The sequence below is a fragment of the Helicoverpa zea genome, chromosome 6, assembly GCF_022581195.2.
Source record: "Helicoverpa zea isolate HzStark_Cry1AcR chromosome 6, ilHelZeax1.1, whole genome shotgun sequence".
NCBI classification, from domain to species: domain Eukaryota; kingdom Metazoa; phylum Arthropoda; class Insecta; order Lepidoptera; family Noctuidae; genus Helicoverpa; species Helicoverpa zea.
In genome coordinates this window covers 6,243,446-6,256,940 of record NC_061457.1, presented here as the reverse complement: position 1 = coordinate 6,256,940, position 13,495 = coordinate 6,243,446, and the positions used below count along the sequence as shown (strand labels likewise).

Sequence of the window (13,495 nt, the reverse complement as noted above, 5' to 3'; positions counted from 1 at the left end):
TATTTTCAAACAATATAACCGCTCTACTTAAACCGTTTAAACAAGAAAAGGCTGTTTACCGAAGCAAGTCGTTCTATTGTTTTGGGGAGGTTTAGTGAAATATTAATGAAGGCTTTGACCCGTGAGGCTGTGCCGGTGTCGACTTTCGATGGCGCTAACTTATGGTCGTGCGACTGGGCTGAGAGAAAGTTAACTGTAGTGCGTGCCCGTTACCGCGAGACGCCGCGCTCAGTCCGCGCCGGCCCGCCTCGCGACCCGCCGTCCGCGCACGCGCCGCCATGCTGTGCTCGACCTCCGACACAAACATAACAGAAAGTGACAGTGTTCAATAACAAAGCCTATCCAGGACCTCGTGTACAGTGTGTGTAGTGATCAGCCGGCGAGTCCCGGCCCTCGGGTCACAGTGTCACAGTGCTTCGCCCGGAACAAAGGATCATTGCTATGACGTTTTCTGGAAACATGAAGGAGAGTAAACCGCGACCCGTCAAAGATGCATGGGAGTCTGAGGTGAGTTTAACACGCGCTGATTTCTAATTTCTCATGTAAGTGTCGCAGCGGTTAATTTTATTGACACGCGTGGGATCAATGGTATTGTTATGGTATCAAAGATTTCATCTCACTTAATTATTCGTGTGACAGTTATCTGTGTTTAATCACCACTTTCTCTTTATGAAACAGTCTCTCCAGGAGCTATGTGCAGCTCTCATACTTATCTATTGTCTATATAATAGAATGTTTCGTTTTTAAACCGGTATGATGCATTTGTCCAAATATAAATACCGGTGTGCCTTGGACGCTACATCTAAAGATAAATGAACGTAAAAACTGAGTTCAAAGCTGTATGCACCGAAGGTCATTTGAAATTTTTATAAAAAAATATTATAGACAAAATCTGCACAAACAGCAGTAAGAAAATTTTCACGAAAACTTGTTTCAGTACCTATCCAGTTTTAAGTACAACTGCACATTGCGCGTTCTCAAGTAGAGATTGATTGGATAGCTACCGGTTTACATTAATATCGCATTAAACAATTTGATACAGGTACTTAAATCAATTCGATAAAGCTACTTGGGCTTATTACCTTATCTACATGTTTGTTAAATAAGTAGGATTCCCAATGCGTCTGCGTAAAAAGTTTTCATAATTTTCTTAATAATATTGTAGCCGGAAGCGAACTAATAACTCAATACATTTAATAATATTCAACAAACGGTTCATATTGTATTGTATGTTAATTAATAAATAGAATAGAGCGACTTAATCATCCTGTCGCCATAATTATCTATGTAACTATGTCGAGGTGGTAAATAATAGGTACCTCTGCCTATTTCTGGCTACTTAATTAAATCAGTCTACTCTCGAGAGGAAGTTGCGATTTCTTTATTAATTATAGTGGAAATGATTTTGATTAGCTGTTATAATAAATGAACCCAGTAATACTAGTAGACACGCTTTTGGACTGACAAAAGCAGACCAAAAGAACTTCAGGGTGAAGATTTATTCGATTTCCTCATGATGAAGAATCATTCATCATTAATGTTTTACTCTTTTTGTATTGTAGCACTCGGATAGTCAGAATTTTATATTCAGATACATTTTAAATTTTGTTTTGCTAAAAGAGGAGAATTTGCATGAGATTAGCTGGCAATATTACGCTTTCTTCAATAATTTGTTTCAAAGATACTTATTTGTATTTCAATTGCACAGCGACATGCCAATTTTCATCGACAGCGTATTTCTATCCACAGCGTGTAGCCCACTTTGATAATGATAAATGGGAAAAATGATAAAAGGATGATGGATAAATACGTATTCGTTTACCCATAGCAGAAAGAAAACAGCATTCTTTTATCTTTTTTGTTTATTTTTTTTTTGTTCCGGAAATACTGAACTGGTTTGATAAGTTCTTTCACCGTTGGAAAGCTAAACTATCCCTGAGTAACATGGGCTAAATTTTGTTCGGGTACTGAAACAAAGTCACCCAGGATGCGGGTGAGACCGCGGGAAAACAGCAAGTCTGCGAACATGTGCATTCGACACTATCTTAGATATTCCTTAAAGAGGAAATATTTCGTAGCATCACATTAGATCAGTGGTCGTCACACTTCTGGTCAGGGGCTACATAAGAAAACGTGAGGAAGGTACCGCTGCGGACCACATATAGGACTGTTTAGTTCGCGCTTTCACCAGCTTCCCGAGGGAACTACTTAATTCCCGCTCCTGGAAACAAGTAGCCTAAATGTTGTTCTAATTTACATAGATATAAGCTATACTTACTAGTGTCAAGTTTCATGAAAGAGGAATACTGGAATACTGTACAAGCCACTCGTCTATGGAATGCACTGCCAGTGGCAATAAGACGTGCACAGTCTTGCAGTTTTTTTTAAATGGTGAAGGATCACTACTTGGCTCATTGGTTACTATCGCTCTAGCTAGGTATTGTTATTCTTTTATCTTTATTTTCAGTTTATTGTCTATTTATTTTTTATATCTTTGATATTTATACGTAGGTATACTTCACTTATACAATCTAGATGTATATGTACACCCTAAACTGCCCGGTTTCAATATATTCTACAGATAAACTCCATCCAAAGGTTGTCTAGAAGAACTTGCGTTTAGCGGTAAGACCGCCTATTGTACTTTTCTTTGTGTATTATGATTTCCAGAGTTGTTAATTTATTTCTTGGTGTACAATAAAGAATAATCTATATATCAATCAAACATCCATAGATACACCTATCATAGATGTGTACAAACTTCTGCGTTTATATTATAGGTAACTAAGGGACGACGTGTCATAAGGCCTATTGTTCTACAGGGAAATTAATCATTATTATTATATATGCAACGAAAAGGTAAATATACCTATAATATCAGCTTTTCATAACATACAATATATATGTTACAACAACTATAATGGTAGTTTAGGTTTTAGGATTTTATTTTCTTCTATAATGATGACGGTTATGGGCCTTAATTCTTCATCGTGTCTTCTAAATAAGTGGAATAACGAAATTAGACAATTACTTACTACCTAATTACTTTATGGGTAGGTCCATTTTCTTGCTATTAGAGAAAGAAACTTTGTAGACTTCAGCTTCAGTTATAAGACTAGACAAATACATAATTACCTATTCTTGCTATTAGAGAAAGAAACTTTGTAGACTTCAGCTTCAGTTATAAGACTAGACAAATACATAATTACGGTACGTGCAGTAGCAGCCTTGGTAGGAAAAGTGATTGAGCATCGGCGATTCGACACACCTATGGCAATGACATATAGCATTTAGTTGGTATACCTACCTGTCCATGTGCCTATATCGGAATAAAGCTATTATACCTAATGCTATCGTAATTTTGCAGTGAGAATCCAGCTGATGCAAGCTCTACTCGATTCTACTAGGTAGTTTTCTAAATGACGTCAGAGATCGCGATGCGTTTTCAATTTATAAAATAATAATTAGTTCACATAACATTAAAGCCAGAAAGAGTAACACAAGTAAATCCCTTGATAAGGTACCTAAGATGTCCAATGTAGTTCTACTGTAGGAAATATTATAAAAAATTGCATTAAAAGAAAAAAATGACTAGACAGTCTACCAATTTAGATTTAGAAATCGAGAAATTTTATGTTGCTAAAGAGAATCGGATAAGGAATTTCTATAGTTACTTTTGCGACTTTTTGGCGAATGATGTGAACTGAGTGAGAGGGAAGTGTGTCAGTGTTGATATTAACGGCGCAGACGCAGCGATGTCATCCGTGATCCGGGTCGCAGCCGGCCAGTGTTGGCTGACCGCACACGACAACGCGCACAGACAACAAATGAGAATTTGTCACTGTGCTCACCTGTAGCTCTGCTAGTGATTTATCGGTAAATCTGTGTAAAAAATATGTATATTTCTAAATAGGTGCAGATTTGAACCTATTGGTAGCCGAACTGACCCCATTTTGATAAAATGCTCATGCATGTAACGACATGGATTAAAACTCACTATGCCGAGAAAGTACTTTAGGTATCTAGTATTCATGAAAAACAGTCAGAAAAGCAGATGCACAAGCTATCTAAATTAAGAAACAAAATTGCAATTTTGTAATTCTTTGGCATTAGATCACCACAATGTCTAAAATCCATCATTCTAACACATGCAATAAAAATAAATAAGTTTTTACCTTACGACATTCAAATACCTACAATAAAAACTAGTAATAGGCAAGGTGAACAAATTTTAAAAGTTCACGACCTTCTATTTACTTTTTCGTTTGTCACGAAGTTCATCTTACCATCTTGCGCTCAAGTTTTAGTGCAACGAAAATTCTGGTACTTTTACGAAATGTTAAAAAGAGATACATGCGGTAGGACCAACTGAGTATTATTTACTGAGAACTAGGTGAGCTTTGAATAGACAGACATAGATATGCGTACCACTTAGATTAAAACAGATCCATATACAGGTTGCTCGCTAGTGTTTCAAAACGGTCAAGCGTTGCGAGTGGCGCGGTTCGATTACAACCTCTTGTGCCGCGCATAGACCACGATCATCTAAGATTCATCTATGTATGTACAGTACATAAATGTGCTTGGGAAATATTTTATATATGATTAAATATGTAAGTTTAGATAGTACCGTTTGTCATATAAGTATAAAAATAAGTAAGTAGGTACATGTTGATAAAAAAGTCTAGTGCCTATTTTATTCCTTCCCTGTACAATAAAAATATAAAATAAGGAAAATAAGTTTTGTAGACTTGACTAGACAACAAAAAAATACTGACTGGTCAGGTTGGTAACTTGTTGTATAGTTTCTGACCACCAGTCCAGTTGCGAAGGTCGGTGATATTTTATGATCGGTTCATAAGTTTTGTAGAGTCATGCACAATGTTTTCAATGTCAAAGTTCAGCTGCATTCATGAAAGACTTGTTCTCAAGACAAGATCTGACATCTATGTTTCATAAATAGACATTTTTAAATTCATTACGTCTCTACGTGCGTATGCAAGTGCAAGTAGCTGAACTTTTTTGTCATAGATTGTACCTACCTACGTAGGCAGGTATTGTGTCTATCTACAGAACCTAGTCTATTGTTGCGCATGATAATTTACGAACATTTAGCTACTTCCTTCATTCACATTGATCTTCAATCCTACACCTACTTACCCACCTAGCTATAAGCTACTCTATGAAAAGCATAAAATATATTATTCTGTCGGTGGACCGGACGCGTCGTAGGGTTTACCAGATCGAAAGATTTACGTTTGTCGATTAATTAATTATTTTTCCTTGATCTCTAAATAAAACTTATCTTCGTGGTTTTGAATTTAAGAAACACTTGCTTGGTAATTACATTTAGTAATTAATCTACTAGTTTTACGCTTTTAATAGGACCCCAATATGTAGTAGATATATACCTAAGTTCGTCTTATGAATTAATGAGCCTTGACAAAGGCTATAACATTTACAATTTTATTCTTCTTTGAACAATTTGTAAGTAATCCGCACACGGACTGAAAATCATATAGACATTTTTCTAACTGAACTCGCAGTTTTACAGTATGTTATGAATACTTACTTAAACAGCATATTATTAATTCCATTCTTAGTGCCATTTTAATTTGCATTAATGATTTATACTTTTATTAATTAATCTGATGTGTTCACGTTATGTTTTGCCGCAGCTAATTGCAACAGTTGACAAAATATTAATCAACTTTCTATCCACGAATACTACACTGTTTCAATGATTTACTGTTTTCGTTACCGCTACCTAATGCCAATTTATTTCGTTTGTACATCTTTGTTTTGTATTTATAATTTCGAATGAAGCGTGTCTAACTAAATGCTTTAAATAAAACACCAGGTGATCGCTTGTCCTAGATAAGAAACGACTGATTAGGTAGATGGGTTTCCGTTAATCTCACATTTCTAGTTTCCCCTGAACAAGATGTCACCTGTCGCTGTGGGCGATACTCATTCACGTTTAAATTAGCGGTCGGTCGTCGTCGACGGCATTATCTGCAAATGAGCACGTACCGAACGAAAGTGAGGGCGTCCGCATTGTTAAAGTTAGAGATCTTAATAGAAACCAGCGAAAAGGCTGAGGCGTGCGCGCAGCTGAGCTCGTCGGCTTTGTTGTTGCAGCGCCGAGCAAAAACGTGAGGCTGCGGCGGGATGTAGGTCGCGACAAGTGCACGGTGCTTGTTGCACGCGCATTGTACGCAGTACACAAGGCAGACTCAGGCTCTCCGAGCCCTCTATGCACTATGCCGTCTCCCCGAGCTGCGGAAAATGAAACTCGAAACTGAAAAGCCACTCCTTTTCACTGGGCTTTCTTCGTCCAATCCCATTTGCCAGTAGTAGGTGCATGTTGTAATTGTACGAGTTGCGGTATGAAGATGATAATTAATGGACTGTTTTAATTTTAACAACGTTCCACGAACAACGGTCTCGGCGAACTGTTTCCTCCTGAAGTTAAACTGCAAATTCAGTTTCAGTTCAAAAGCAGTTTTCAGCAAATGCTTGTGTAGTAGCGCGTGGCGCGCTAGGGACCGGGGATCTTCAGGATATTCAATTAAAACATTAAAAGGAACTTTAACTTTGATTTATTTTCTGACTCGGGGGTGAAGTGACACACTTCAATATCTAAAAACTATTCTATTTCTATTTATATCATTGTCCGGCCAGTATCAATTACAATTAATAAAACCTTACAAATGAAAAAGTTTCTAACTACGTTACAGTACCTACTTCCACGTTTTAACCCTGGCATTGTCCTTATTAACTAGCCATGTATACCTATACTTGCAGTTTTAACGAAGGTCGATTGGACAAAAAGTGGTCGAATTTTATTACAATGCCTCCAATATCATTCTACTGTAAATAACAAAGCTGTCTAACACTTGAATTAATGTTTAATCATTCAAAAAGTTGTGGTTACTTAATCAAACAATATATAAAATACAAAATAATTAATGGAATTCAGAGAACAGCATTTAATAAAGCATTTTTGTAAATCAATAACTGCATAGCTATAAAAAGTAGACGGATGCAAGTAAGTAGGTCTCATTATCGATTTTAAGAATAATTGAAGGTAGGTATAGGTAAGTATTTCTACAGTTTTGTTAGTTTGAGAACGAAGCATATACAAAGAAGGTTGTTAGATGCTCAATTTATTTTATAATACTCCAGGCAATAAACTGTACATCATTATAGCTCGCAATTATCGGTTATTTGAAGTTTCATCATACAGAGCTTTCCACATCCGCGCACAAAGCTAGCTTAACCTTGCTCGCAGTGCGAGAAGGAACTCGTTTGAAATGCTTCAAAATATTCTCTTTGTTCGCCACGTTTTTGTCCAAATGGCATTTGTATGTCAGGCTTGTCACGCTTTTGTGGTCGCTAAACAGCCTGCCTTTACTCTAAAATGTTGTGATAATTTTCATAGAAACATAATTTGGAAATGTCTTGCGATATTGTTACACTTTCCTTTTTAAAGTTGTTCAATCACAATTTAACTGCCTATCGTGATTTTCCAATGATTAGACTTTAGATCTGGATGTTACATACTTATCTGCTCTATTAAAAATATATATTTGGCCCTAATTATTATGTAGGTAACTTAGTGATGTAGGTACCTACGTTTGTGAGTAGGTACCTAAGAGTAGAGTATGTAAGTTCACTCACCTTTAATCTAAGTATTATAGTAAACTGAACTAATATTTTGTAATCTTAATTGTAAATAGACGTTGTCTAAGTAACCTTTACAGTAAACATAAACACAATGGGGTAAGTAATTGAATCCGAAATGGCATTTTAAAGTTCGAATGTCGGGCCTTAGAATGTATAACCTGCAGCATATACCGTTGACGCAACCGAACTATTTTCTCGCTGTTTCAAATCTAGAACTCGAGACTACGGAGAAATAGTACCTAATGTAACTTACGACACTACAACTCCGCCGGTAATCTACATTATTATTTACGTGAAATTACGTGCCACAACACAGCTTCGTTTAATTTAAATAGATGGAACATTTAGATGATGGATTTCGTACAATTATATAGATGGAAAATAGTTAGCTCGAAGTATTTTGTGCTAAAGGAGATTTCCACGAACAAGCGATTTAAATTCCGTAGCAAGAGTAAAGAACATTTTAAAATTAAATAGTTAGGCACTGTTCTATTAGTCTCAAACTGCAGGATATATATAATGCTGTACTATTTTTTATAAAATACCTAATAAGCACAAAAGAGGTAATGGAAATAAATATAGGTAGTGTAGACATTATAGCTCTTTAGGCAGATACCTATCGTCAAAACTTGAAAAAAGTGGTTGATCTCAAATTATACAGAGCCTGAATCAATCAAATGACGGAAGTTTATAAAGCAACTAATTCCAAGTTATAGTTTCTAACCTTATCCTAATCATGATTCTAATTAGTTATGCATTCTCTTACGGCAGTAAATGTTATAGAATAAATTAAGTAGGAATTGCTAAGTACCAAAGAACAAGAACTCAGTTACTTCGTCATACCGATAAGTGTGTGCGATAAACATAAAATTAGCGTGTAACAAACTATTCGGTCACACCTTAACCACATAAAAATAATTTCATGCATATAAGATACGAGTAAATGCCATAACTGTTGTTTATTACGTACTTATGGTGTGATTTTTGGGTTCCATGACTTGTGACTACGTGATTTGTACAAAACGGTTTATTTTAGTGGGTCAATAAGCTTGATCACTGGCAAAAATAGAAATATACGCACTTACAGTTATTCGCAAGAATTCGTGATGAGGACAACCAATCTGCCTATCATATCCATTACACAGACAAATGACTAGACAATGGACAACCTGTATTTAAAGATTCAGAAATACGAACAAGTGTTTGAAATTAAACACTCGGTAGTTACTTCCCTAAGTTATATGATTTTTATTTTCGATTATTATGTGCGTGTGCGTATCTACATACTAATCAAAACAAATCAAACTAATCGCCCATCCGAATTCCAACCGTTTCCTAAACGACCCAAATCATTATTTTACTGCCCATTAAAAAAGCTTGTCAAAATATCAACGTTATCGTAGGCATTTGCTACGCGCCCTCGGCGTAGCAAATGTAGACTTAAAAATATTTGTATGCAAAAAATGTCAAGCATAAGCGCAGCAACCGAACTGGCAGACCTTGACCACAAGTTTGTTTCGGTAGTGATTTTAATAACAGTTTTTATAAACTACTGCCAATAATAGAAGGTAACTATAGATATATAGGTGCCTGTTTCTATGTAAGTATGTGCCTACTAAAGTAATCGCAAGTTGTCATAATTATTTTTTACTAGTTACCTATCTGGGAAGATATATGCATAATCTAGGAAGTATTATAAAAAAATCTGTCTTTTGTGTTATAATCAGCTGCTTTATTGAGTACTTACATCACGTCATGTAACGCACTATGAATTATGAGATGAGTGATTAATTCGAGTAAGTGCGACAAATCAACATGGAGGACAATGTAGTCCGCAAAATAATGAGTGTTGTATGTAATTATGAGGAAATGGGAAGTGTGTTAAGCTTGAGCAGTCATCTGTGTGTTGTCACAGTTTGCTTTACCAACTTTCTTGCTGAAAAACTGTGTTCGCAATAAATCTTCGACACTATCGGATTTAACTTTATTTAACGTTTCTTGTATTTCTATCGTGACTGTAGGCAAGATTGTTTACGTAATTTGTATCACTTTAGTACTTACTTACCTACGTGCTTAGACCATTATGTAGATCACAAAAGGTGATGGAGCGTATCATTCAATCTTCGATTTGAAACGTATTGTAACAAATGAATGCCAAGCTAAATGCTGAATTATTTACGATATTTTTTGAAATGGCTGATGATGAATTAGTTCACACCTTGCTAAATAGTTAGTGATGGTTATTGGTTACTTAACTACGATGGAACTTATTTGGGCATTCATACTCTTCCTTCATCCGTATGTGTTAACAACATAGAGATCGTAACGTAAATGACAAATTAGCTAAGGCACTAAATTGTTCTTTTGTGCTTTGTGTAAGGCAGTGAGATATTACGTAGTTAAAGATAATTATACACATAGTTGTGTGTTACTTAAGTATACGTTGTAATTACCTTGATATTATGCTTTCACGTGAAGTAGTGTTCTCCGAGTTTATCGACCCTCATAGACCTTTTATAATTGCTATGAGATTATTATGCGGTTAGGAGAGGACTTTACTTTAAAGACGGACCAATCTAGCATTTTTTTCCAAAACTTACCTATGTGAATATAATATGTCGTAGCTTGTTTATAATTGATGTATTTTTTCTTCGGTAGCTGGGTTACGGGTGGACCCGCAACGGCAACCAGCGTTGTGTGCGGCACCGCGCGCCGGAGTCGACGCTGTCGGTGAGCAGTGACATCAGATTCACGCGGCGCAAGCTCAGCCGGCCCTGCCGCGGCTGCTGTGCTGCCCTCGCCTCGCTGCTCGTGCTCCTGCTACTAGCTGCAGTAGCCGTCTACTTTGGACGTACGTATTCATTTAATATTATGTTCAGGTAGCCAAAAACCACAGTATGCAAGTAGTAAGTATCCTTATATGTGATTACGTAGGTACTAGGCCACGTTTAAATTAACTTAAACGATCAACATTCCCTACAGCCTGGAGCTCGGCAATCTAGGTTAAAATAAGTAAGCAAACTCAACTTTTTGCCAAGTTGGTTTCTAAAGGTGCGCTTGCAACTTTGCATACCAATTAACTACAAAAACGTGGGTATTCTTACAAAGGTTATTTACCACGCAACCGTAAACACCTGCTGCACATCTGCAGTTGTAATGTTAACAAATATACATTAGCCATGGATGAATTTGAGCGAATGTTGCAATTTGTCGGAGATTCCAAGTAATTTTAGGTGTACACATTACAGCCATAAATGGTAACATTACTCAACGCCTGACCTAAAGGACTAGCGTTGCACAACCTTTTAGACGGAATAGCCTGAGGTGTACCTACCAAGTTCTTGCCCATCTACCATTCATGTATCATACTGAACGGATAATGATTGTTTAATGTCGTATTCATAAAACGAGCCGAAAGCAAGATTATTCATAATATTTTAAAATGGAACAAAAATATTCAATGGACGGCTGTTATTACAATTCCATCGATATCAATCAGTAATCGATTCGCCGCAACAAGTAAGTTGCAGTGTCGTAATTTTATTTCACTTTCGGTCAACGAGTGTAATAAGCAGCTGATTTAAATTCTTTTGTTAGTAAACAGTATCACCGTTCTATTGGAGGCGTAAAGCGAGCGACATTTGCCCGTCACCAGCAGAGCAAAGGCCGGTGAGCCGCGTGGCCTTGCCGAGCCCGCCGCGGAGACAAGTGCACTCCTAATAGCTGCCTCATGTTATTAATAGCACCAGGCCTTATTAATCTACCATTAACCTGAAGGCTTTTATCTGATATGCTTCTAATTATAGGCAATAGAACCTACACGTTTGCATAACACAATCAATCAATAGATTTGAAAGTTTATAGGAAATGTTAACTTTTTTGGATCAGACACATCAACAAAAGATTGTGCATACTGGCCGAAGTCACGAAAATAAAAGTTGATCACCTCAATTAAATTCTGAGAGTGATCGATATAGAAAAGAGATTGTACTTCCGCGAGTACCGTGACTCGTGAATGTTATGGTTACGGCAAACTTCAGTTGTACCTATCGATTTCAATAGATATTATTGAATTTATATAATCATGTGTTTGTAGCATGATATCGTTATTTTTTCATGCTCGTTTCATGCGAATAGAACAGGCCACTTACTTCCTTGAGCTGTGTCACGCCATTAAAGTCATTTGCATATCGTTAACGACATCCGAAACGCGAAAGCAAGAGATGAGATCTGTTCCTTATTATATCGTACTTAAATGTTATGGTTAAGTAACTCTTAAAAGAGATAGCAAAGGGCAAAACCCTTCTTAATTAAGCAAGCATGTCACTCATTTTATTAATATTTCCTACCAATAAATGTTTATTTCCCTCTAAGCAATGAGTAAGTACATAATAGGTAATCATTATACTTAGGACTATGCAGTTCTCAACGTAAGTTAGAGCAAAAATGATTGGCAAATTGTATTCTTATTTACAGACATGTACCTGTTCGGCGATCCCCTTAACCGTCAAACGTTCCGGGGCTCGTTCGTAGTGAGCTCGTGGGGAGACGAAGGCGGGGGCGAAAAGGTCAACGACCTTGAACCCCGTGCCAACCGGACCCGTGAAAATGAACTCCAGCAGGCGCTATACAATTTATATGCAAACTCTGAACTGAGATCCTGTTTTGTTTCTGCAGATATACTGGCTTTAGACAGGTAAGATTATGTCACTTCATAATTTCAGTTATTCATAATTTTATACCAGCGAAAGTGTATGATGGATTACCTGACTGAATTATGATAAACAAAATACATAATGAACCATACGTAACACTTTTGCATATGTAGTAATATGTACATTTTAGTAGATTTGTTTGCAAGAGCGCGTTCTTCGACCCTGCCACACAACCAAAAATTTAATAATTAAAACCAGTTCGGTGCTAATTTGAATCACGGTCAAAGACAAAACAGCATCTGGCAAAAATAATACCAACTCATTCATAAATGAGGTTAATCATTTCCAAGATATTATAATACACATGTAGATTAATATATGTTAATGGGTGTTGACTAGTAATGTCTTTACCGATGGATGGAGAAAGTACACTTTCTCGAAATCTCCGAGGTCTGTGATCGAGCGTGCGCCTGCGCATGGCATGTTTTAGTAAAATGCTACAATTTCGTTGTGCCTTATGATAGCTATACAGTTAAGGCAAGGCAATTTACCGACTAGAAAGGTTATTATGATATTGATCGGTTTCTAGTTTTAGATTGTTCAATAACTAGCGGTCTTACCAGTCCAAACTTTTTGTCAATTCTGTAAGTTAGTAGTGGCATTGGCAGCATAAATAGGATATACAAAAACTTTACTCAGGAATCTAGTTTCATACGTGTAAGTATGTAGCGGACATAGCATTTATTAGTTGTCGTAGAAATCGAGACCATTTTTATACGATTCAACTTTTACTTTAGATATACTATAAAACGTCGACGATATAAATATCAAGATGCCATCGATGTGACAATATAACATTATATGTATTTGATACAAGAAAGTTCGATAGGGTACGATACGTGCTTTGTTTTAGAGCTTCGTTAGCACTTTCTATGCAACGCACGTTGTTTTGTACTATGTCAGTAGGTAATCCACAAAGAAGGTTGTGTTCCCGATGTTTTTATGTTCCGGCCCTTTCTTTTTGCGAACTGAATTCAAATAGGAAATTGTAATGTCACAATACTAACCGTGAATCTTTCCGCTGTTAGATATTCTGGTCACTCAACCGGAATTGATGGACTATGATAACCCAGTTTATTACCTAGGTTGGC

At 36.6% G+C, this 13,495-nt stretch overlaps 1 protein-coding gene across 1 annotated transcript in view; it reads left to right on the top strand.

Moving 5' to 3' along the window:
- Window positions 1-60: 60 nt before the first annotated feature.
- The window catches only part of LOC124631212 (atrial natriuretic peptide-converting enzyme), a 31,709-nt gene continuing 18,274 nt past the window's right edge, over window positions 61-13,495 (top strand). Inside the window, exons 1-3 of the mRNA XM_047165460.1 lie at window positions 61-507; window positions 10,348-10,540; window positions 12,166-12,385. Coding sequence (XP_047021416.1) covers window positions 442-507; window positions 10,348-10,540; window positions 12,166-12,385 — 479 coding nt within the window. The 5' untranslated portion in view covers window positions 61-441. The remainder of the gene's footprint in view (window positions 508-10,347; window positions 10,541-12,165; window positions 12,386-13,495) is intronic.